The sequence below is a fragment of the Peromyscus californicus genome, unplaced genomic scaffold (genome assembly GCF_007827085.1).
Source record: "Peromyscus californicus insignis strain IS unplaced genomic scaffold, ASM782708v3 Scaffold_16__1_contigs__length_79575227, whole genome shotgun sequence".
NCBI lineage: Eukaryota > Metazoa > Chordata > Mammalia > Rodentia > Cricetidae > Peromyscus > Peromyscus californicus.
This window is the reverse complement of record NW_026294458.1, coordinates 39,846,587-39,869,440: the sequence shown is the minus strand read 5'-3', so window position 1 is coordinate 39,869,440 and position 22,854 is coordinate 39,846,587. Positions and strand designations below refer to the sequence as shown.

General features: G+C 39.9%; 1 protein-coding gene across 1 annotated transcript; it reads left to right on the top strand.

Annotated features, from left to right (window-relative positions):
- The first annotated feature begins 732 nt into the window (after nucleotides 1–732).
- Nucleotides 733–17,190, top strand: LOC128111430 (transmembrane protein 45A-like). Its single transcript, XM_052739706.1, has 5 exons — nucleotides 733–814; nucleotides 4,367–4,555; nucleotides 6,128–6,312; nucleotides 12,689–12,834; nucleotides 17,100–17,190. The coding sequence occupies exons 1-5, from the start codon at nucleotides 733–735 to the stop codon at nucleotides 17,188–17,190; spliced, it is 693 nt and encodes a 230-aa protein (XP_052595666.1).
- The last annotated feature ends 5,664 nt before the right edge of the window (nucleotides 17,191–22,854 follow it).

Genomic DNA, 22,854 nt, shown 5'->3' with positions numbered 1-22,854 from the left:
GATATCCTGCTGTTGTCCTGTGTCCTGGAGATCCTGCTGTTTTGGCTCTGTCGGTTTGTTCCCTTCACATGCCCCAGCAGTTCATAGATGAGGTGGATGTTGGGGTGGGCCAACTCACAGCCCTGGTTCTGGGCCTGGGTGGTAGCTGGGTTGGTCAGCTCACCAGCTTCCCTCATTGTCAGTACCTGGATGGGCTCTCCAGCACTGCCTCGGCTAGCTCATCCAAATGCAGCCTACGGCAAGGAGTGGGGCCAATTCTCCTGCTCTCAGGCCCTCAGATCCGGGTCTCCCTCATTCATATGGCCAGGGCCAGCTCTACTGTTTTGCCCAGGCAAGGTGCAGGGCCCTCTCTCTCTATTGCCACAAGAGGCATTTTGGGGGGGGGGGGAGTGTCAGCCTGCTCTCATGCCCTCAGTGTTGGCCCACCTGCTAACCACAAGTTCAGTTCACTTATTCCCTGACCACAGGGCCAGCTCTAGTATGCTGCCCAGGTGAAGTGCATGCCTGTGGTGAGGGGTGGGGCCATCTTTCCTGAGTGCAGGGGTGAGCTCTCCCCTGAGGGGTAGGGCCAGATCATCTGCTGCAACATCCATCTAGGGGCAGGACCAGCCAACCCAAGGCAAGTGAAGGGCGGGGCTGGCTCAACACAGCGTGGTCCTAATGATCTCTGTGCTAACACTGGCCAGGGACATTACCACAGAGCCCAACTGTGGCAGGACCACCCACCCAGACATGAACTTCGGCAGTAGCCCTGGCCCAGACAACACCATGGCCCCGGATGACAGTGCAGGCCACTCAGATCGGGATGTCCCGGGTGGCAGCATGCTCCCCACCCCCACCAGGCACCAACATAGCCACAGCTTGTGGCCCAGACTGGAGGCATCTATGCACTGCTAAGGAAACAATCAGTTGAGTGAAGAAGAAACACACAGAAATGGGAATCTTTGCCAGCATACATCTGGCTGAGGATTTATATACACAATATATCAAAAAATTAAAAAGAAAAAACAAGGGACCAAAGAAATAAATTATCCTATTAAAAATGGGCTTGGGATCTACACAAAGAATAGATCCCAAATAGAAGAAATAAAAATGACTAAGAAGTATCTCAAAAAATTGTTTGTTCTCCTCTGCAATTGGGGGACATACAAATTAAAACAGCTATGGGATTTCTTCTCACTCAAGTCAGAATAGCTATGATCAACAAAATAACAGGCAACCAATGCTGGTGAAGTTGTGGGGAAAGGGAAACCCTCGTTCACTGTTGGTGGGAATGCATACTGGGTGTAGCCAGTCTGAAAGTCAGTATGGAGTATCCCAAACAAACAAACAAGCAAACCTAAAAGTAAATCTCACATATGACCTAGATATACCACTCCTCGGTATCTGCCCAAACGACATCCCATTCCACAGATACTAAATCAGCAGTGTTCATAGCAGATCTTAGCTAGGAAATGGAAACAATCTAAGTGTCCTTTAATAGATGAATAATGAAAATATGGTACATGTCTACATTGTGGAATAGTATTCAGCTGAAAAGAAAACTGAAATAATGAAATTTGCAGAATAATGGGTGTACTTAGAAAATATTGTATTGAGTGGGGTAACCCAAACCCAGAAAGACAGACATTGAATGTTCTCTCTCATCTGCAGTTCCTAGTTCCAAATTTTCTGATGTGAGTATATAACATGGAGGAGTGACTACAGAAATCAGAAAAGTATAAAAGGATGATGGTGGGGGTGTTGAGAAGGGATAGGAAGATATAGGTGATATGAAGCAGTAAATGGAAAAACAGCCTGAGGGCCCTAACTGGGGAGGAGAAGGCAGGTCTGTACAGATAAAGGAGAGAGAATGGACAAATAATACCAAGATAGTTTGATAAAGTCTCAAGGAATTATATTAACTTATATTTCCTTAAAATTATACAATACATGTAATTGTATTTGTATGCGATGAATGCACACACACACTCACACGCACACACACACACACACACACACACAACAGTACCAATCATGAGAACAATATAGGCTATTGCTGTTGCCCTTGGATGCCTCTCAGAGGTTTAGGATACTCTTCTATTACTGCAGACATCGAACACTTAGGACAGGCTACTTGGATGATTCAAGTCGTATCTAACCTGAAAGTCTTCCTGCAGTCTAGTTTCCATTTTACCAGGAAGTACTTTGCAAATTGCCAAACGAGGGGAATAACTGATAGTTCTAACCCGCTGTGACACCTTTGAATCACAACAATGACCAGCATGGCAAGATATCCAGAAAGGTGTAATAGTGGCACTCACATGTTAGTGGTAAGCAACAGATATCTAAGTGGATTTTAAGGCCCACTCAACAGAACAGAAATTCTGTTCTGTTGAGTGGGCCTTAAACATAGGAGCTTCCCAGGGCTAGTGAGGTCATGGATCTTAGAGGAGAAGCTACTACTGCCAATTTGCTAGACGAGCAAAATTCCTTAACTTTTTTCTAAATCTTGTCCTTAGAACCATAGGTAAGTGTAAATACCACCCCTCATGAAAGAAAGTTCTCTCTACGGCAAATGAAGACAGTTACAGAAAACCACAACTGGATACAGATGTTAAGGTCCATGGATTGTGGAGTGCCCACCGCCAGTGTACACTTTTGCAGCACAGCTCCTGCAACTCTGGCTTAGGGAACTTGTCAGAAGAGGGTGCAAAGAGGCAGAATAACGCGGCCTTTGCTGTGTGACTGCCTCTCTTTGAAAGGGCAGCATACACAAGACCTGAACAATTACAATATCAATAGCTATGCTAACGAAGGAGGGGCAAAATCTCATGGGCTCCCACCCTGACAGGAAGAACAACAGGGAAATTCTCCATTGTTTTGAGATCTGGACAATTCATTTGAGTTCTCTAAAATGGTGCCTCAATTTAAGATAGTAATCCTTCTTCATTCAGGCTTACGTTGCAAAAATTAGACATGGGAAACACTTGACAGGGTGCCTGATACATGGTGTTTCATGGCTGGAAGTTTTCATTCTTATAGGCATTATTGCTATTATAGTGAGATCTACTGTGTATCCATGGCCACAAGAAAATAGTCTGCTGTATGGAGATGGGAAATGATTTGGCCAGATTCCAGAACTGCAATGCCTATCTTCTATATATTCTTATCTCTGTAGATCCCAGGGGACTTCCAAGGTCATGCTCTCCCAGGAGCTTTCTTGATTTTTTTAAGTCTTTGGTGGAATTCTGTGAATATTCTGAAGTATGTCTGCAAAAAACAAAAACAGATTTACCTTCATTCCAAACCATGGATATATCGAGCAGAAATTTTGGATGGAATTATACTAATTGGCATGGCTTCATTTGGTGAGTGCTTTTAACTTCAGACTTTAATAAAGATTAAATAGAAAATAAAATACTAACAACAATCTTGTTTGCAAAATACCCTTTCGTATATATTGTAATTATAATTTCAATCTGATTATACTTTATTAGGAAGGCAATTGTTGATGTTTACTCAAAAGTCTTTCCTAGAATTTAATTCACCCATATTGGTGACTTCCTTTATAAAATTAGTTGGAATGAGTGAAATAATCTCATATCAATTGTACTGATCTCTGAAAACAACCCCACTCTATTGAAAGTCCCTCTGACTGTAGGAAAGCTTCAGTGACACGTCAGTGCTGCGAGTTTGGAATAGGAATCGGAGCTCAGAAGCTTCATGCAGTCCTTCCTTTTTTTACTCTCTTAATTGGAGAAGTCGTTTAGACTAGACAGTTTGGAAGGCCTTTCCACTGCCTTTGAGAAGTCTCTGAAAGTGCTCTTTTTGGAGTTCTGCAGCCTCTCCACTCTAAAAGGCAAACTGTCCTATTTTACCATTAGGATGTTTCATGCTTCATTAACGATAACGGGTCTTTGCTATGGCCTTCAAATTATAGACTGGTCTTTTTCCAAAGAGAGACATTTCTCTGTCACTTTCTATAGAGCAACAGATAAAGCAGAGTCCCTAACAATATCAAACAGTTTATGGAACTGACTGGTCTACACACTGTGTCCATCAGGCCTGACCAGTTATCTCTAATTATGGAAAGCTGAAACTCTAGGAGTATTTTGTTGAAGAGAAGAGGAATGACTTTATGTTAATGATATAAGATCTAGAAATCCAAGCATCAGCTGCTCTCAGGTGGATTTCTTAAATCAAAACAACCTAATCTTTTGAGATTTCACTAAATTGTAATGGGTACTTGAACCAAAATGACTTAGTAGCATTGAAGAACTAGTTTCATAGGGGGACAATAAATTTGAACATTCATTAGCACATGTTCCTGTGTACTAGGTACTTATGGAGAAGGTTACTTGTTCCGTGAAATGTTCTCTTACAGGTGCCATCAGCCTACAAATATATGCTGAGGTTTCAGAGAGCCGGTTGATGTGGATTCTACGCTTGCACCACACAGTTATATATATCTTCTATGGGCTTCTGGGTGTGACCAGAATCTTAAGCACTACCATTAAATCGCTTCCAGTCTCCTTAACCAAGCTGGCATTGTCAAATGCCTTCCTTGTACAAAGTAAGTATCAGCATTTTTTCCTGGGCCTTTCTCAACTGTTAGACATCCAGGTAGCTGTGTCATGGTATAGCCTTGATTGAAGAGACCATTTTTATCCAGGCCATAGTGAGACATTTGGGTGTCAGAATGTCAAAGATTTTCCTTCCCTACTAATTTACTCAGGCCAGCAAGACTATTCAACAATATTTCACTCATGTTTCACCTTCTGTCTTAAAGACTCACCTATGAACATCAGAATATTTTCTATCATCTTCTGGCTCTTTAAAAAGAATTCATGGAGTAAAACTCTGCTGGTATATAATAAGTAACAACTCAAATATTCAACCATATTAAAAAATGAGGTTCTTGGGGCTACAGAGATAGGTTAGCAGTTAGGATTACTTGCTGTTCTTGCAGAGAACCAGAGTTTGATCCCCATGACCAAGTCAGGTAACTTGCAACTGCCTGTAACCCCTCTTCTAGACTCTACAGTTACAGACACTCACATGTGCACACCCACCCCCTGACACACACATATTTAATTAAAAATAAATTTTAAAGAATGAGGTACAAATTTTGAGAGATCAATCATTAACTGCATATTGTGTCCATTTAGTTTCTCATCTTATTGTAGGGGGAAAGAAAACAAGTGTTTAATGACGTGTCTTCATTTATTACACATGTGCAAAGCACATTAATTATGGAACCATGAAATCCCCAAATAATCAGAAGACAGTCACTTCCTATCTCTTCTTCTTGCCTTCCATGTATGTTGAAAGAACTTCTGTCTGTTACTCTTTGAGAATGAGAACCAGATAAAAGATGAGTCCCAGCTACCAACAGCATAACCCTGTTGTTTCAAAGGGCTACTACATTGTACATTTCATGAAAGTGTTTTCCTCTTTTTTTTTTTTTTGGTTTTTCGAGACAGGGTTTCTCTGTGTAGCTTTGCGCCTTTCCTGGGACTCACTTGGTAGCCCAGGCTGGCCTCGAACTCACAGAGATCCGCCTGGCTCTGCCTCCCGAGTGCTGGGATTAAAGGCGTGCGCCACCACCGCCCGGCGTGTTTTCCTCTTTAAAGGAAAATGTTTCAATGAATTTGGAATCTATTCATAGAATGAAACAATGCACATATTTACAGCTTCCTGGTGACTTCCAGATAATGTTGCCATGTCCATGGTTATGATGTATGTCTGTGTTTACATATCCCAGTGAACTAATGTCATGATATGAGGCTTCAGCTCATTCATAGTTGTATAATTCATAGTTCCCCATCCCTATTAGGCTTCATATTCATCATTCTGCACAGAGAATTCTTTGACTTATAGTTACTTGAAGGTGCTGTGATGTGTTAAAGGCAAAAATAAATGTTGGGGGAGGGGAAAGGAAGGTTATCACTCCAGCATTCAATTTTTTTGAATTCTTTTGAAGAAGCGGTGATGACAACATGCTCACTGTGGACATCAGCTGGGACTTGTTCCTCTGGGCAATGGTGTTTGTTCAGAGAGGTCATGGACAGAGAAAGGGAGAGAGAGGCCGTGAACAGCTTTTGGTTCCACTGAAAATGACCAACTGCTTTCCTCCCTCCCTCAGCTTTCATCATGTACAACCACACTCATGACCGAGTCACGGTTGATGTTTTTTTGCACAAGATACTGGCTCTTGCCACCTTCTTATCAGGCCTGGTTTCCTTCATGGAGGTCCTCACAAAGAATAATATAACCCTGGAGCTGCTGCGGTCAAGTCTCATTATGCTCCAAGGGACTTGGTTATGGCAGGTAAGTTGGGACTACGAGATGACGGCCATGTGCCTGCATCTGTAACTTCTCTCATTTTGATGGAACAGATTGCTCTATAGTTCAAGACCTTCTCTCTCATGTGTTTTCTGCAATACTAATGTGGACCTCTGGGAAATTATGCTTTTTTAATGCTTAGTTGCTGAGGAGGCAAATAGTACCCATACCTGAGTAGCCATCATATAGTAACTCTGAGATGATGTCTTTAATCAAAAGCCATTTGTGATACTTAGACATTTTGCTGCCCAATGACCAGCAAGTCTGAGCAATTAGTGAAAGGCAAGAAATGGGGGGAAACAATATTTGCTGTGAGGCAACTATGTGGTTGATGTAGGAGGGCCTATCTCACTATAAGCCATGCCATCCCTGAGCAGGTGGTCCTGAGTGCTGTATGAAAGCAGGCTGAGCAAGCCAGGAGGAGCAAGCCAGCAAGCAGTATTCCTTTATGAGCTCTGCATCAGTTTCTGCCTCCATGTTCCTGCCTTGTTGGAGTTCCTACCCTAACATCCCTCAGTGATAGATTGTGCTGTGGAAGTGTAAGCTAAAATAAACCCTGTACTCCCTAAATTGTTTTTGGTCATGGTGTTTTGATCACAGCAGTAGAAAGCCTAGCTAAGACAGTGTTTGCATGTGGGCCTCAGCCACATTTGCTGAAATTTTTTTTTTTATTTTGAAACTATCACCAAATTTCAGGTCATAGAGCTGACCGTCTGTTTTCTTGTGCTTTGTGGTAGTAGAGAGAACATTTGGATTTTTAGATAATTTTGCATGTAGTAGGAGTTAAGTGTCTCTTGTGGTTTTGATAGTAAATGTTCACGACAGGTTCAAGTTTTCAAAGCTTAGTCCCAGCTGGTGACTTAATTTGTGCCATTCTATCTTGGAACTATGTAGTTTTGCTTTTGACTTTTAAGTGGCTGTCCACTAATTGTCTGCTTTGAGGTTCACAAAAGACTTTGAATTTGAACTTTCAAACAATATTGATGCTATTAAATATTTGGAGATGCTTAACGATAGTATAAATGCATTTTCTACCATGAGATAGATGGTCATGAGCCTTTGGGTGCCTATGTAGTAAATGGTCATCCATGAAAACATACAAAAAAAGTAACACTACCTGAACTCAACAGATTATATTTGGGAAAATATATGTATATACAAATTCATATATGCATGCAGTAAAAATCAAGGAAAAAAAGACCATGAATTTGAAGGAGAATGGGAAGAACTATACAGCAGGCTCTGTTAACCATTAAGCCATCTTTCCAGTCCCCTTTAATTTTGGGAGACTTCTTGGGGTTTATCCCAGAGCCTAAACTGTGGTAGGCAAACAATATACTATGGAGCAACATCCTTCGACATGAATATCCTCGGTTAAATTTACTCTTAAGTCTTTTAGGGTGTTCAATGCCATTGTAATAGAATTACTCATTTAATTTCATTTAGGGATTATTTGTTGTTTGTATATAAAGATTATAAATGACTTTTTGTGTTGATTTTGTATTTGTGGATATGCTAAATTAATTTATTGTCTTATTTAATTTTATTCTTTTAAGGAAAGAATCCTCAGTGTTTGCTATATGTAAGATCAGAATATTTACAAATATAGAGGGTTTTATTTATTCTTTTCTAACATTTGGGTTTTTTAATTTTTTTCTTGCTTAATTATGCTGTCTAGACTTTGTAGTACAGTGTTGAATAGAGGCAGTGAAAAAGTAACTTTATTTCTTGTTCTTGAATCAAGGAGGACAGCATTCATACTTTCAATATAAGATATGATGTTGTCTATAGGGCCTTATTCATTTAAAAATACTTTTGACATAATTTTTTCCTTTTATTGAAAATATGCTTTTTTCCAAAATAACATTTTCATTGATCATTTGGGAATTTCACATCATGTACCTTGATCACACCCACTTCCCAGTCCTCCCAGGTCTGCCTTCCTACCCTTGTGACCTCCCACCCAAACAGAAGAAGAAGGGGTAAAAAGAAAAACTACTTACCTGGCAAGGGAGACACCATGATCAGAAACAGGCTCTTTTCCCCCCTCACTAATCTATCCTACTTATAGTTCCCCTTCCTCTGCTTCTCCCCTTTCCTCTCCACCTCCCCTCCCATCCAGAGCCACCCCTTTCTGCCTCTCATTAGAAAACAAACGAGCTTCTTAGGGATAATAATAAAATAAAATAGGATAAAATAAAACCAAATTTACATCTATGTTCATTTGTGAAATTGGTCTGTGATTCTCTTTTTTTTGGGTCTTTATGTTGTTTTGGTATTAGGGTAACTATGACCTCATAAAGTGAATTGGACAATATTCTTTCTCTTTCCATTTCATTGAATAGTTTGAGGAATATTGGCATTAATTCTTCTTTGAAAGTCTGGTAAAATGCTGTACTAAAACCAGATGGCCCTGGGCTTTTTTTTGGTTGGGTGAATTTTAATGAGTGCTTCTATTTCACTAGGTGCTATAAGTTTGTTTAAATTGCTTCTATGATCATGATTTAACTTTGGTAAGTGGTGTGTATTGAGGCAACTACCTATTTTATTGAGATTTTCCAATTTGGCAGAGTATGGGTTTTGAAAGTATGTCCTTGTGAATTCCTTGATGTCTGTTTTTATGGCCTCGTTTTCATCTCTATTTTCATTATCTTAGATCTTCTCTCTCTGCCTTTTTAGTTAGTTTAGATAAGGGTTTGTCAATCTTATTGATTTTCCAAAGAACCAACTCTTTGTATCATTGATTCTTTATATTGCTCTTATTATTGTTGTTTCTATTTTATTTATCTCAGCCCCCAGTTTATTTCTTGCTGTCTACTCCTTTTGGTTGTGATTTCTTCTTTGAGTTCTAAAGCTTTTAGGTTTGCTCTTAAGTTGATAGTATGAGATCTCTCCATTTTTTAATGTAGGCGTTTAGTGCTCTGAACTTGCCGCTTAGAACCTCCTTCATTGTATCCCGTAAGTTTGGGTATGTTGTATATTCATTTTCATTCTAATCTAGAAAAATCTTGAATTTCTTTTTTGACCCATTTTTCATTCAGCAGTGAGTTGTAAATGAGTTTGTAAGCTTTCTGTTGTTGGTATATAACTTTAATTCGTGGTGGTCTGATAAGATTCAGGGTCTTATTTCAATTTTCTTGTATCTATTGAGACTTGCTTTGTGCCCAAGTATGTGAGCAATTTTGTAGAAAGTTCTATGAGGTACAGGGAAGAAGGTACATTCTTTTGTGTTGGGGTGAAATGTTCTATAAATATCTGTTAGGCCCATTTGGTTTATAACATCTGTTAGCTCCAGAATTTCTCTGTTTAGTTTTTGTCCGAATGTCCTGTCTTCCCATTATCAGTGTGTGAGGGCTAATATATGATTTAAGCTGTAGTCGTGTTTCTTTTACGAACTTGGGTGCCCTTATGTTTGGTGCATAGATGTTACAAATGCAAATGTTCTCTTGGTGGATTTTTCCTTTGTTGAGTATGTAGTGTCTTTCCTTATCTCTTTCGATTAATTTTGGTTTGAAGTCTACTTATACAAATTAAAATCACTATACCAGCTTGCTTCTTAGGTCCATTTGCTTGAAGTATCTTTTTCCATTCTTTTACTCTAAAGTAATATCTGTCTTTGGTGCTAAGGTGTGTCTCTTGGATGAATCAGAAGGATAGATCCTGCTTTTCCATCTATTCTGTTAATCTGTGTCTTTTTATTGGAGAATTGAGACTATTGATGTTGGGAGCTATCAATGAACATTTTTGTTGATTCATATTATTTTGTTGTGGTGGTGGTGGTGGCGGTGGTTATAGTGTGTGTGTGTGTGTGTGTGTGTGTGTGTGTGTGTGTGTGTGTGTGTGTGTGTGTGTGTTTCCCCTCTTTTGATTTGCTGGTCGGGGTTTATTCATTCCTTGTGTTTTCTTGGGTGTGGTAACCTCTTTAGTTCTGAGTTTTCCTTCCAGCATCTTCTGTAGGGTTGGTTTTGTAGACAGATATTGCTTAAACGAAGTTTTTATCATGGAATGTCTTATTTTCCCCATCTGTTGTGATAGAAGTTTGGCTGGTTATAGTAGTCTCAGATGGCATTTGTTGTCTATTATAGTCTGTAGAACATCTTTTTAGGTGCCTTTGGCTTTTAGAGTTTCTACTTGGAAGCCAGGTGTTAGTCTAATGCTTCTGTATGTGACTTAGTCATTTTCCTTTGGAGCTTCTAATATTATTTCTTTGTTCTGTATGTTTAGTGTTTTGATTACTATGTGCCAAGGGGAATTTATTTTCTGGCCCAGTCTGTTTGATGGTTTGTATGTGTCTTGTACTTTGATAGGCATTCTCCCTCTTTAGGTTTTGGAAATTCTCTTCTATAGTTTTGTTGAAAATTCTTTCTGTGCCATTGACCTGGGTTTCTTCTCCTTCCTCTATCCCTATTACTCTTAGATTTGGTATTTTCATATCATCCTAGGTTTCCTGGGTACTTTGTGCCAAGACTTGTTAGATTTAACATTTTCTTTTACCTCAGTGTTGTGATCTTTTTGGCTACAGAGCCCTCATGACTTATTATTACATGCCATCTTTTCATATGTCATGGATAGAGGTTTGATTATACCGTCCAAACAAACTTACAAAGTTAACTGATGCCTTTTACATGCTCAAACATAAAACAAAAATCATTGTAGTAAGTCTTTCTCTGTACCACCAGCTCCCAAATAATGACACAGAGACTTATTAATTATGAAAGCTTGGCCTTAGCTTAGACTTGTCCCACTAGCTCTTATAACTTATTTTTGTTTTATTTTATTTTAATCTATGTTCTATCACATGACTTGTTACCTTGTCTCTCCACCACTGCTCATATTGCTTTTTCCATGTCTGGCTGCTGACCCACCTTTCCTCTTCTCCGAGTCCTCTCTGTCCCCAGAAGTCTCACTTAGCCTTTTCCTGCCTAACTATTGGCTATTCAGCTCTTTATTAAACCAACCATAGTGACACACCTTCACACAGTGTAAAGGAATATTCCACAACAATCATCTTTAACTGACTTGTGCACACTGCACTTTCCACACTTGTATTGATGCAGATATATATGTTACCTTTAGAAGTTTATGTGTTTTCAGAAAAAATAACTAGATACCAATGATGACAAGTAGCCCAGATGATCCAGCCTCTCATAATGCCTCTGTTGCAGTTTCCTCAAAATTCTGCATCTAAAACAACTTCAAAGCTGCTGGTTGAGATGGTCCAGTCTCATAGACTATCCAGTCAAGACTTCAGATAAGCTCTACACACAGAGACTAAAGAAAAAATAATAATGCAGCTATCTCTCCCAGTACTTGACCACTATCCCAATCTCAGGGTCCTCTAAAGATGCCATCGCCCTCAAACAATGAGACAGTCCAGAAAGGATGACATTCACATTCTCAAGAAGTGGAGTGGATGGGTTTGGGTCATTCTGTGAATTATGGCTGTTTGTCATCATTTAGGAGGGTTGGTTACAAGTTGTTATTGGTCATGGTCAGGAAAAAAGCTAAACAAAGGAGATTAGATTCAGGGATCTCTTTCTGAAGGGGAAAGGGGAGGATGGGCTGGGGAGGGGCTGAGAGAGGGGTTAGGGGTTCACAGGAGGGAAGAAATCAGGGTGTTTCACCAGGATCTGCTTAGTCCCCTGGGAATGGGTGCCAAGACTGAGGAAAGGCCAAAACAGTTAGTCTCCTTGAAAGCTGGTGGGGTTGGATTTGGAGGAAAAGAGGAAGAGTTAAGATCTGAAGCTTGCCCAACAGTTTCACTGGCCCACATGCTTCTCTGTTAAGCTTGGCGGGCAATTTCCCAGGGAGTGTCCGCTGGAGTTGAGGGTTGCGATAACAAAATGAGTGAGGAGTAATGTCGGAGGAGGAGAAGATGGGTGTGATCTGCTGGAGATGGGGACACAGAGAAGGGAGAGGCCTTAGCAGGTGGTCTGCTGTGGAACTGGAATGAGACTGGCAGATGGAGTTGGAGAGGAGAAGGGAGAGCTAAAGATCTACAGTTACCTGCTTCCCTGGCCAGTGTCTATTTTACAATGTTGTGTAATCTAACTTTGAAATAATATAATAAAAAAATGAATCCGTATACGTGAACTTTCTGAACATCTTCACATAACAAGGGATACTTACTATTCATATTTTGAAAATTGATCATTAAATTTCCTTAAAATCTGTTTTGAAATGATTACTTGGTAGGTACTGTCTCTGTTACTAAATCAGATCAGAACATGGCATTTATCTGTGACAGCTCAGATAATAGAAATTATCTTAATCACCAAACATTTAAAAATGTGCCATTGTTAGCAATATATTCCTATATTTTACTTTTGGCGTTTTTATTTTGTTGTGTTTGAACTTACAGATGGGTTTTGTTCTCTATAACCCGACTGGAGGTGTTGCCTGGGATCTGACAGCTCATCACAACACTATGCTTCTTACCATATACTTTTGTTTCCATTGTGCGTTTGCCTATGTCATCACTGGAGTGAATTATGCTGTTGTCACTTGGTGAGTTAGTGACTTTTTTGTTCATGGCTATCCCATTCCTTGGTATGCGGTCATCAAGTCCCAATACTATCGAAAGGCAACACTTGAAAGGGGCCATCTTACTGCCACATCTCAGTGGGTTTCCTAATCCAAACCACCAGGTTCGCAGACTCCATCCTGTGGTCCGAGTACAGTTCTGGCTGCAATGTTCTGTATCTCTGGCCATATTTCTGTCTAGAGTGTTGCACTTCATAGTCACTGGTGCTTGAGCACTTTAAATATGGCAAGTGCCACATTAACTTCAGTAAATGTAAGTATCTAATAAGATGGGATCTCTTCTTTTTTTTTTTTTTTCTTTTCAGAGCTGAGGACCCGAACCCAGGGCCTTGCGCTTGCTAGGCAAGCGCTCTACCACTGAGCTAAATCCCCAACCCCGGAATCTCTTCTTGACTATGTTTAGAAACTACACATTTACTCTCCAGTTTCTCCCTATCCCTAACATATTTCATTCTAGACTTTCCAAAGGGCACTTCTTGCTACCTGGCATATTCACATTAAGTAGCTATCTCTTCTTTTAAGGATCCTGGGGTTCCTCTAACCTATTCACCCACCAGATGTTTTAACAGCAGTGGGGCTGCCTGTGAGTTCATTTGTGTTAGTTCTCCCTGCTGTCTTGAATTGCTGAAAGGGCACACCGCCAAACATGGAGCAGTTAATCCATCATTGCCTGTTTACTACTAAAAGATCTGTGCTCCAGATAAAATTCAATATCTCATACAGCCTTCATTTATTTTGAGAAAGTCTTATATGCTGTTTAGTTTGGCTCTTTTATTGATATTATAAAGATAATACTAAAATTCTACCTTATAATGCTTATACCATATAATGCTACCTTTATATGGTTAAATGGCTGGCTAACTCAGTCCTGAAATTCAGGGTAAGGAGTTGTAAAAATCTAGTAGTCAGGGTTTCACCGTGCGTTTGTGTCTCATCCACATGTGACAAAGTATCAAACATTGGGGCGGGAGAGATGGCTCAGAGGTTAAGAGCACTGGCTATTCTTCCAAAGGTCCTGAGTTCAATTCCCAGCAACCACATGGTGGCTCACAACCGTCTGTAATGAGATCTGGTGCCCTCTTCTGGCCTGCAGGCATACATGCAGGCAGAACACTGTATACATGATAAATAAATAAATCTTTTTTTAAAAAGTATCAAACATTATGTGATTGGCTTGGTGTAGCATAATGATTATCATGCAGCCTAAATAGAATATGGAATAAGCACCCCCAGAATCCCTGAAAGATGAGGCTATCTGCCAGCTCCCTAAAGTGATGGATCAAAGATAGTCTCATCCTATCTCACACCTACACTCTTAATTAGGGAGCTATCTGCTCAGAAATGTTGTTATGTGGTCAATATATTTTACATTTAACACCATCTACTACAAAGAACTATTTTGCAAGATCTCCTCTGTGTACAGGAAATAACAAGCAATTAAAATCAGGTTTTCCAAGTGGTAATTCATATGAGTCATTTTGATAAGCAAAGTAGAGATTCTCCAAATGCCAGACATACGACAGCTAACTTGACAGGTCGGCTCTTATCTTTCTCACATATGTGAAGGGAAGATATGGGATCAAAAGAATGTATCTACTCTGATTCTCACTCCTAAAATTTTCCCCATTCTAGTGAATAGTGGTTATTTTCTGTTCTTGTTTGTTGGCTTTTTCTCAGTCCCCTGGAGGCCATTTCTGCATCTCTAAACCTTAGAGCTGCTAGTGGCAAATAGAACCTGATAAAGACGTCTGAATGTGACAGAGTTTGGTGGCTTGTGATAAGGGCATACATAAACCAGAGAAAAGGAAGACAAAGTCACTAGGGGCTATGTAAATAATTAATCCAGAGGCTAGAGAAATGGCTCCGTGGTAAAGAGCTCTTACTGTTCTTCCAGAGGACTCCATTTTAGTTCCCAGCACCTAGTGCTTCTGGGCCCCCACCTCCCATGACTCCTGTTCTAGGATATCTATGCCTTCTTCTAGCCTTCAGGGTAGCCTCATATATGTGGTATACACACATAAACATAAATTTAAAAATTAAGTAATAAATTTGCTATAAGCAACTACACGTACTTTAATTTTCTACAAGAAATTTCAGTAAGGAAGCTAGTCCATCAACTAACCAACCCTTTATGTTTCATAGGTGTTGGAGTTGTGCAATAAGGAAATACTATGTAGTTTTGAAAAGTGACAAAAGGTGTTCTCAGGCTTGCACCTGTTACAGAGTATTAGCCTTTCGTGAAGAAATGGTTTGAAGGCTTAAGGAGGACAGTGGGGCAATATTAACAGTCAATAATCAAGGTAAATCATTTTAAGTGGCTGCCTTCAGCTCTTGAGTCAAAAGATGTTTCAGGGACTAATCAATCACTGTTTATTGGAGGAGTTAGAGTGAGTTGGCAGAGGCTGAAGAATGAGCTTCTACTTACAGATGAGTAGTGTGACACCCTACGGTCAAAGTGTCCAGAATGTTACATGCCAGAATCAGTTCAGTCTGGCCGGGGTTAGGGAAGCAGATAGGATGAAGTCTCTGCTCTGTTGATGCTTTCGTGGGACGGAGAGCTCAAGAGAAAGCATGGAGCGTTGATGGGTAGGCAGAACTCCATCAGAAGGAAGGCGGGAAGTAAAGCTCATTCATGTGTGGGTGGCCTGGTGAACTTCCTCTTAAAAGAATAGTCTGGAGGAGTTGCTTTATCAAATGTCTTTCCATAGTCTTGCCCATTTTTGGAAATCATATCTTATTCATGTGGTCAAAATCATAGTGTCCTTATGAAAATTACACACACACAAAGGTTTGCATATGTCTTAATACCTTTTCTCGTCAGAGACTCAGAAATCCTGCTGAGCTTGGGCCACTAAGCAGCTTCCATTCTTCCAGTGCCAAAAGTTATCGTCACCACTTCCTTCTGAGTTTCTCTTGAAGTGAAAATAGTCACAGGGGAGAGAATAGTTCTCTAAACTTCCTGAGTCACTTTTGTGTATCTTTTTCACAACAAAAACTGTGTGTAGGTTTGCCTCTGCATTTTTTATTATTATTAAGAGATTTTTCTATTCATTTTACATACCAACCACAGATTCCCCTGTCCTCCCTCCTCCAGCCCCCAGCCCCTCCTAAAACACCCCCCATTCCCACCTCCTCCAAGGCAAGGTCTCCCATGAAGAGTCAGCTGGCCCTAGTGGTGTGAATGCAGATGAGCTAGACCAGAGGACACGAGAGCAGGAGCTCTGGCCCCACTCCTTGCTGTTTGCTGCATTGGGTGAGCTAGCCAGAGTAGTGCTGGAGAGCTCCCCCAGGTGGTGGCGATGAGGGAAAGCAGCCAGGCTGGCCAATCCAGCTACCACCAAGACTATGAAGTAGCCCACCCCAACACCCACCTCATCTAGGAGCTGCTGGAGCATGTGAGGGGGCTGGACCTGCAGTTCCAAAGCTATAGGATCTCTGTGACACAAGAGAATATCCAAGAGAATTCCCAGTTAAGGGTCCAGTATTGAGAGTGTAGCAGAAGCCAGAGAACCCAAACCAAACCAATGATTCATTGCAATGAACACTTATAAGTAAAAATGTATGGATTAAAGGGTAAGCTGTGTGACTCACTGTGTCACACTACAGCTTCCATGTTGAGATTTGTTTTGTTTTGGTTTTTTTGTTGTTGTTGATGTTTTGCTTTTTAAATTTGATTGGGTGGGGAGGTTGCAAGGGCAGAGGTAAGGGGACAGGAGATGAGTAGGATCGGGATGCATGGTGTGAAATCCACAAAGAATCAATACAAAGTAAAAAAAGAAAAAGTCAACCCAGAATTGCCATAGGGCTCAACTTGGGCTGGCACTCTTAGGAAGATTCTCACTTCATGTGTTTCCTTTTTAGGAAATGAAATCACTTTGCAACCCGTGGGTAGGTGTGGCTTTGATGCCGAAACTCCACTGATCTCAGCCTCATCCCACCTCACCACAGCCCACAGATTCTCTTATTTGTTTTAGACACAATCAAAATGTTCTGATGCCTAGTTAAACAATCACGTAATCCATTGAAAAGCCACATTTATCGGTTTTCTTATACCATGCTTTAATCTACATACATTTCCAGGAATCTCTAACACCAAGTAAATACAGTGTGCTTTTCTGACTCGCCTCCTCTAGGTACAGAAATACTCTGGAGTGTTAGCTGTATATTGCTCTCAGTTTTTATTCTAGGTTTCACGTAACCGAGATTATTCTCCTACCCTCCCCATCCAGGTTGGTGAAATGGAGACTTAGGAAGTTCTGCTTCACACAAGTTCCACTCCTGAAAAATGTCGGGCAAGAGGAAGAATCAGAAGAGATGTGAACTTGATGGGCAGCCATTCATTCTTACATAAACCTTTTCTTTATTGTAATGAACCTTACTTTCCTCTTGCTTTTGGTCTGCATTCAGTACACACAATCTGTACTGTTTATAGTTCCAATTTTGTTAAAAGTACTTAAATGTAGTTATTTCATTTTTATCTGAAAGTACTTTGGATGACAAGATTATTTCACACACATGGTATCATATAGTCAGAATCATATATAAAAATATTTGTTTTAATTCTCCAGGCTCCTGGTCTTGCTGTATCTTGCAGTTCATTAAAAATGGAGCAACGAGCCGGGCGGTGGTGGCGCAGGCCTTTAATCCCAGCACTTGGGAGGCAGAGCCAGGCGGATCTCTGTGAGTTCGAGGCCAGCCTGGTCTCCAAAGCGAGTTCCAGGAAAGGCACAAAGCTACGCAGAGAAACCCTGTCTCGAAAAACCAAAAAAAAAAAAAAAAAAAAAAAAATGGAGCAACGAAAGAAATTAATATAGAAACCTCATGTCTTTGTTTTCATCGCTGGGCTATACCACATTATTATGTGGTGCAGAAAAAGCTGAGTAATTCAGAAATACCTTTCTGTGAGACATCCCCCATGGAAAAACAGACAGAAACCAGGATGGTAGTATATATCTTTAATCCCAGTGCTCATACTGTGAGATTGGGAGCATAGGTAGGAGAATTTCCGGAAGCTCTCAGACTGGCTAATCCTGTGTACACCACAGTGACCATCAAAGAGATCCTACCTCCAGGTAGAAGGTGAAGACCAATCCGGAGGTTGTCTTTAGACATCTACATGTGCCATGGTATCCACATTCACTCACTTCATATATTCAGACACACACACACACACACACACACACATATTACACACACACACACACACACACACACACACACACACACACACACGCCCAAAACAGAAAAATATAATTTACAATAAGAATTCTCTTTTCAATAGTGATCCTTTATGTGAAAATGTATCTATGTAGATGTAATTCTAAATGGTCTTATTAAATAAGAAACACAGAGCCAAATAAAGAGTTAAAAGCCCAGAGATGGAGCACTAGCCAAGAGCTAAGACCACCTTATCTTACCACTCACTGTCATCCTTCCCCTGAGAGAGAGACCTTCTTCCTGTGTCCTGTCTTTTTATTGCCTTTCTGTTCTGCCTTCTCATTGGTTCTAAACCCAACCACATGATTTCCTTGTCACTGCCTACCTATACAGACCTCCAGGTCTCTATGGTTTGTACTAAGATTAAAGATTTATCACTGCTTGGCTGTGTCCTTGACCACACAGAGACTCTGTCTGCCATGTGATCAGATTAAGGGAGTGTGCCACCACCGCCAGACTTCTGCTAAATGGCTTGCTTTTAGCTCTGATCCCCAGGCAACTTTATTTATTAACATAGAAATAAAATCACATTCAGCACAAATAAAATATCACCATAGTATCTACATGAGTTTAACTGTTGACAGGATTACCATGGGTGAATATGGACCTTCTTCATAAGGTTTGTGACAAAAATGCTAAATGTTGTGTGTTTTCTAAAAAATATTAATATGGATGATTTTGTTAATTCTTCTAAATACCATCTTCACTTGCTTACCTTTTTCACATTATCACTTAATTTTGATGAGGCTACTATTTGTTTGTTGTACAATTTATCTTGATTTCTTAGTTAGTCTAGGGGATAGTGTCATACCATATCTACCTTTTAGCCTCCAATCAGCGGACTGTTTGTTCTTAGTAGTTCATTTCATTGATCATTTTAATGATCCATCTTGGGACAATCCTTTAGCTTCATTATACCTTTTGAACATGATCTTTGAAGAAATAAGTTATGAATAAATAATGTTTTCTGTTTTCAGTATTTCTTTTGCAACATCAAGGATATTGTCTTGTTGTTGTTTTCTTCCTTCCTTCCTTCCTTCCTTCCTTCCTTCCTTCCTTCCTTCCTTTCTTTCTTTCTTTCTTTCTTTCTTTCTTTCTTTCTTTCTTTCTTTCTTTTGATTTCAGTGTCTTTGAGAGCACTCTTCAGTACCCTTCTGAGTACCCCTCTCTTTCCTGACAGTTGAGCCTATTTCCACCACATACTTTTTCCCACATATTTTGCCTGGTCTTGTTTATATCATATCTCATCTCACTAGTCTTCTCTGGGTAACTCAATGCTTACAGAGCTGGATGCCTCATGAATGCATACAATCAATTACCAAAACGTTTGGTAAGATTGCTGCCAGTAATGACTCTGAGGAGGTTTTCTTATTTTACTTATTTGCTTTTGCGTGTTGTCAGGAGTTCTTTTAAAAACCAAATAAATTACATGAATTGCTCTTTGGCTTGTTTACCTTATTTATTCTAAGTGATTATGCAGATATGCACTAAATTTCCTTTTGGCCTGTATACACTGTGTTTATATTCATACTCCTCCACCTTATATGGTTGCATCCTGCCTCTTGGTTAGAAACTGAGAAGGTGAAGGAAGGACTTCAATTTTATTGATGCCTACTCCTTTTAGTTTGTGGATGATAAAGTACTGTTTGTATTCTGTGGGGACATAGAGTACTTATATATTTTCTATATCTTAAATATTATATAATTACTTACAACACAGGTGCAGTTTACAAATTATAACTGAATACTATGAGGTAGGAAAAGTAAACATGGCATTAATTGTATTTGGATCTAAATTGTCGCTCCCAAAGCAATGTTCTATGGGCTTTGTTCTCATGGGACTGGCTCTTTGGAAGTGGTTGGATCATGAAGGACTGTAGCTCGGTGTGGGTCTATGAGGAGGTGGAAACTGGTTTGAGGAATCAGCTTGCTGGGAGCTTGCCTTCACGGTTATATTTTGTCCTTTTCCCTTTTCTCATCCTCTCACCTTTTTCCAGCTACCATGACATGAAGAGTGTCCTCTACCATACCCTCCCACCTTACTTCAGTGCTAAACCAAAAAAATAAAATAAAATAAAAAGTAGTAGTAGACCTTGGACTGAACCTACTCAAACAGTGAGCAAGTATAAACTCCTTTGCATTGTTCATGTAGGTATTTTATACACACAGGCTCATATACAAAGATCTGTTTCTAGGTTCTCTATTCTGCTGCATTGGCCTCTTTGCCTATTTCTTCACCAGCACCAAGTCAAAGCACAGATTTTTGGGTCCTGTGTCCATGGCAGCATCTTTTATAGGCTAGTAAAATGGTCTCTGTTAGGGAAATCAGGTAGCTAGGTCCTATGGTAGAGTAGAACATCTTCGCATGCCAGAGTTACTAGGGAAGCTAGAGAAGAGGAGAGAAACCATGACTGGTACTGGAACCCTAGCTAACTACTTAGTGCTGGTGGAACTTGGTTATTGGAGGAGAATCTACAACCACTCTTTTACTAAGAGAGCGTAATTCCTAACAATCTATAAACATCTGTCCTAATACCCACAGATAAGTCTATCCTTCACCCCTCATCAAGGAAACCTTTTTTTTTTTTTTTTTTTTTTTTTTTTTTTTTGCAACAGAGACCACTATAGAAAACCATAACCAATCAATATGCAGAGTTGTGGAACCTGGTCCCAATGAATACATCTACAAAACATTCCTACCCCTAAGGCTCAGGGAACATTTTAGAAGAGGGGGTGGGAAGATGTAAGAGCCAGAGGAACAGGGAGTTTGCTCTGAGATTGTGACCCCTAGTAATCTCAGAAGCTGCACTTATACAATCTCACCAACATGGTTTCCCAAATGTGAGCTGAACATGGAGGAAAAGGATGAAACCAATGAACATACCAAAGTGGACGGACAAAAGCCTCAACCCTACACGAAGAACTATAGACAAGTGAGAAAAGCTGGGAGTGGGAAAGTGGTCATCCCCAGGGAAGAGCACACCAAATGGTTGTCCAATACCAAATGGTCAGCTCTGAAAACATACGGACAAGTAACACTATACAGACTGTATAAGTTATATTTAGTAATAGATATATAAATACATGTACGTTTATGTATGCAATCACAATTAGTAAAAAAAAAAAAAAAAGGCCATGAACTTGAAGGAGAGTGGGGAGAGTTATATGAGAGAGTTTGAAGGGAGGAAAAGGAAGGGAGAAATGTAATTATAATCTAAAAAATAAAAATTTTTAAAAAAGGTAGAAACAATCACCAATCCTCATTTGTCAAGAAATGGTCTTTCGCTGGAAAGCAAATATTATGGGAGTCTATTCTGTTCTCTCCTCTCACAACAGGGAATATTTATATATCGTAGCTTTGTGAGAAATTTTAAAGAATTTCCTTTCTTCCCTCAGTAAAGGGTCTCAAAAACACTCCTTGTGGTAGTGACTCAGCAAAGGAAGTCCTATGGCTCCGTGTGCATTTACACTTGTGGCTGAGTGAATATACAGTGAAAAACTATAAAGCAAAATTTCAAATCAAACCTGCCCAGAGGCAAAGTTTAGAGGAAAGCTGCCTCACCCTGCAGTCCTCTTCTCTCATTCATTAATCATGGGAGATGTTGACATCTGGAAAGAAAGCAGTCCCCAGGGAGACTCCTTCCAGACAATGTGAAAAGGCTGCATTGGATACTTGTCATGGAGGCACACTTTACCAGGCAAATGACATAATTTTAGATTCCCAAAGGAAATTAATTTTGTAACATGTTATTTTTAGGTCTTCAATATCCCCCAAAGGCTATGTGTTGGAGGCTTGCTAAGTAGCCTTGGGGGGCTTTACGTAGGTGGTAGAACTTTTAGGTTAGCAGTAACTGAGGAGAATCATTTGAGATGATGCTAGGATCCCAATATTGCTTTTCATTTTCTGATTGCCATGAGATTAGTAGCTCCCCCCTCCACACACACACATGTTCTTGCCACATCTGTTCTACCTTGTCACAGAGTTCTTTCCACAGTAATGGAAAGTTGACAAACATAGTATAAATAGCATTGATCATACACTTTAGGCCACTTACAATTCAGACAAAAGTAAATCACTGCAGACACTCTATGCCATCGACTATGACAGCAAATAGCTAATGTTGCTAGCAGTTATTTCTTAAGATAGGGAGTTCCAAGCCTATTATATTACCATCTTATTGTACTGTCATTATGCTCAGCTAAAGTGTTTCATAGCCCAGATATTATCAGTAATACCCCATGTTAAAAGATACAGCTGATCTTCAGGTGAGCACATATAAAAATTTCAAATTCTGAGAATGGAAGTAGACCTTTAGCATAAACATCTTTTATGCACAGTATAGGTCAAGTGAGCCATCATTGCCACTTAGAGGGAGTTCTATTTCACCAAATATTTAGCAATCAGATTCCGATTCAGTGAAAGGCCAAAGGGAAAGTAGGGCTTTATGAATATGAACGACATCAGGCTTGTGGTGGTACTGCTTTTCTGCACATTCTTCAATAACTACATTAGTAGTTCTGTCTGTAAGGGGAAGGCTTAGCACTCCATAAATCAAACATTGCTGAGATTCAAAAAGTCCCTTTATTTTGTTCAACTAGATAATATCTGATCTGGTTTTGCCATCATCGTCCTTCAAGACATCCCCCCTCAAAAAACAATACAAAACAAAAATTGGTATCTTCTGAGTCTAGCTTAGTGAACCAGAGAGTATACTGTGGTTACTTACTATTGTGTAACAGGTTTTTTTTCTGAGATTGAAATATTTC

Coding starts and splice junctions, on each gene's coding strand:
- LOC128111430 (XM_052739706.1), top strand. CDS start 733: ATGAACTTCGGCAGTAGCCCTGGCCCAGACAACACCATGGCCCCGGAT. Junction 815..4,366: donor CTCAGATCGGGATGTCCCGG/GTGGCAGCATGC, acceptor GTTCTCTTACAG/GTGCCATCAGCCTACAAATA. Junction 12,835..17,099: donor AATTATGCTGTTGTCACTTG/GTGAGTTAGTGA, acceptor CTCCCCATCCAG/GTTGGTGAAATGGAGACTTA.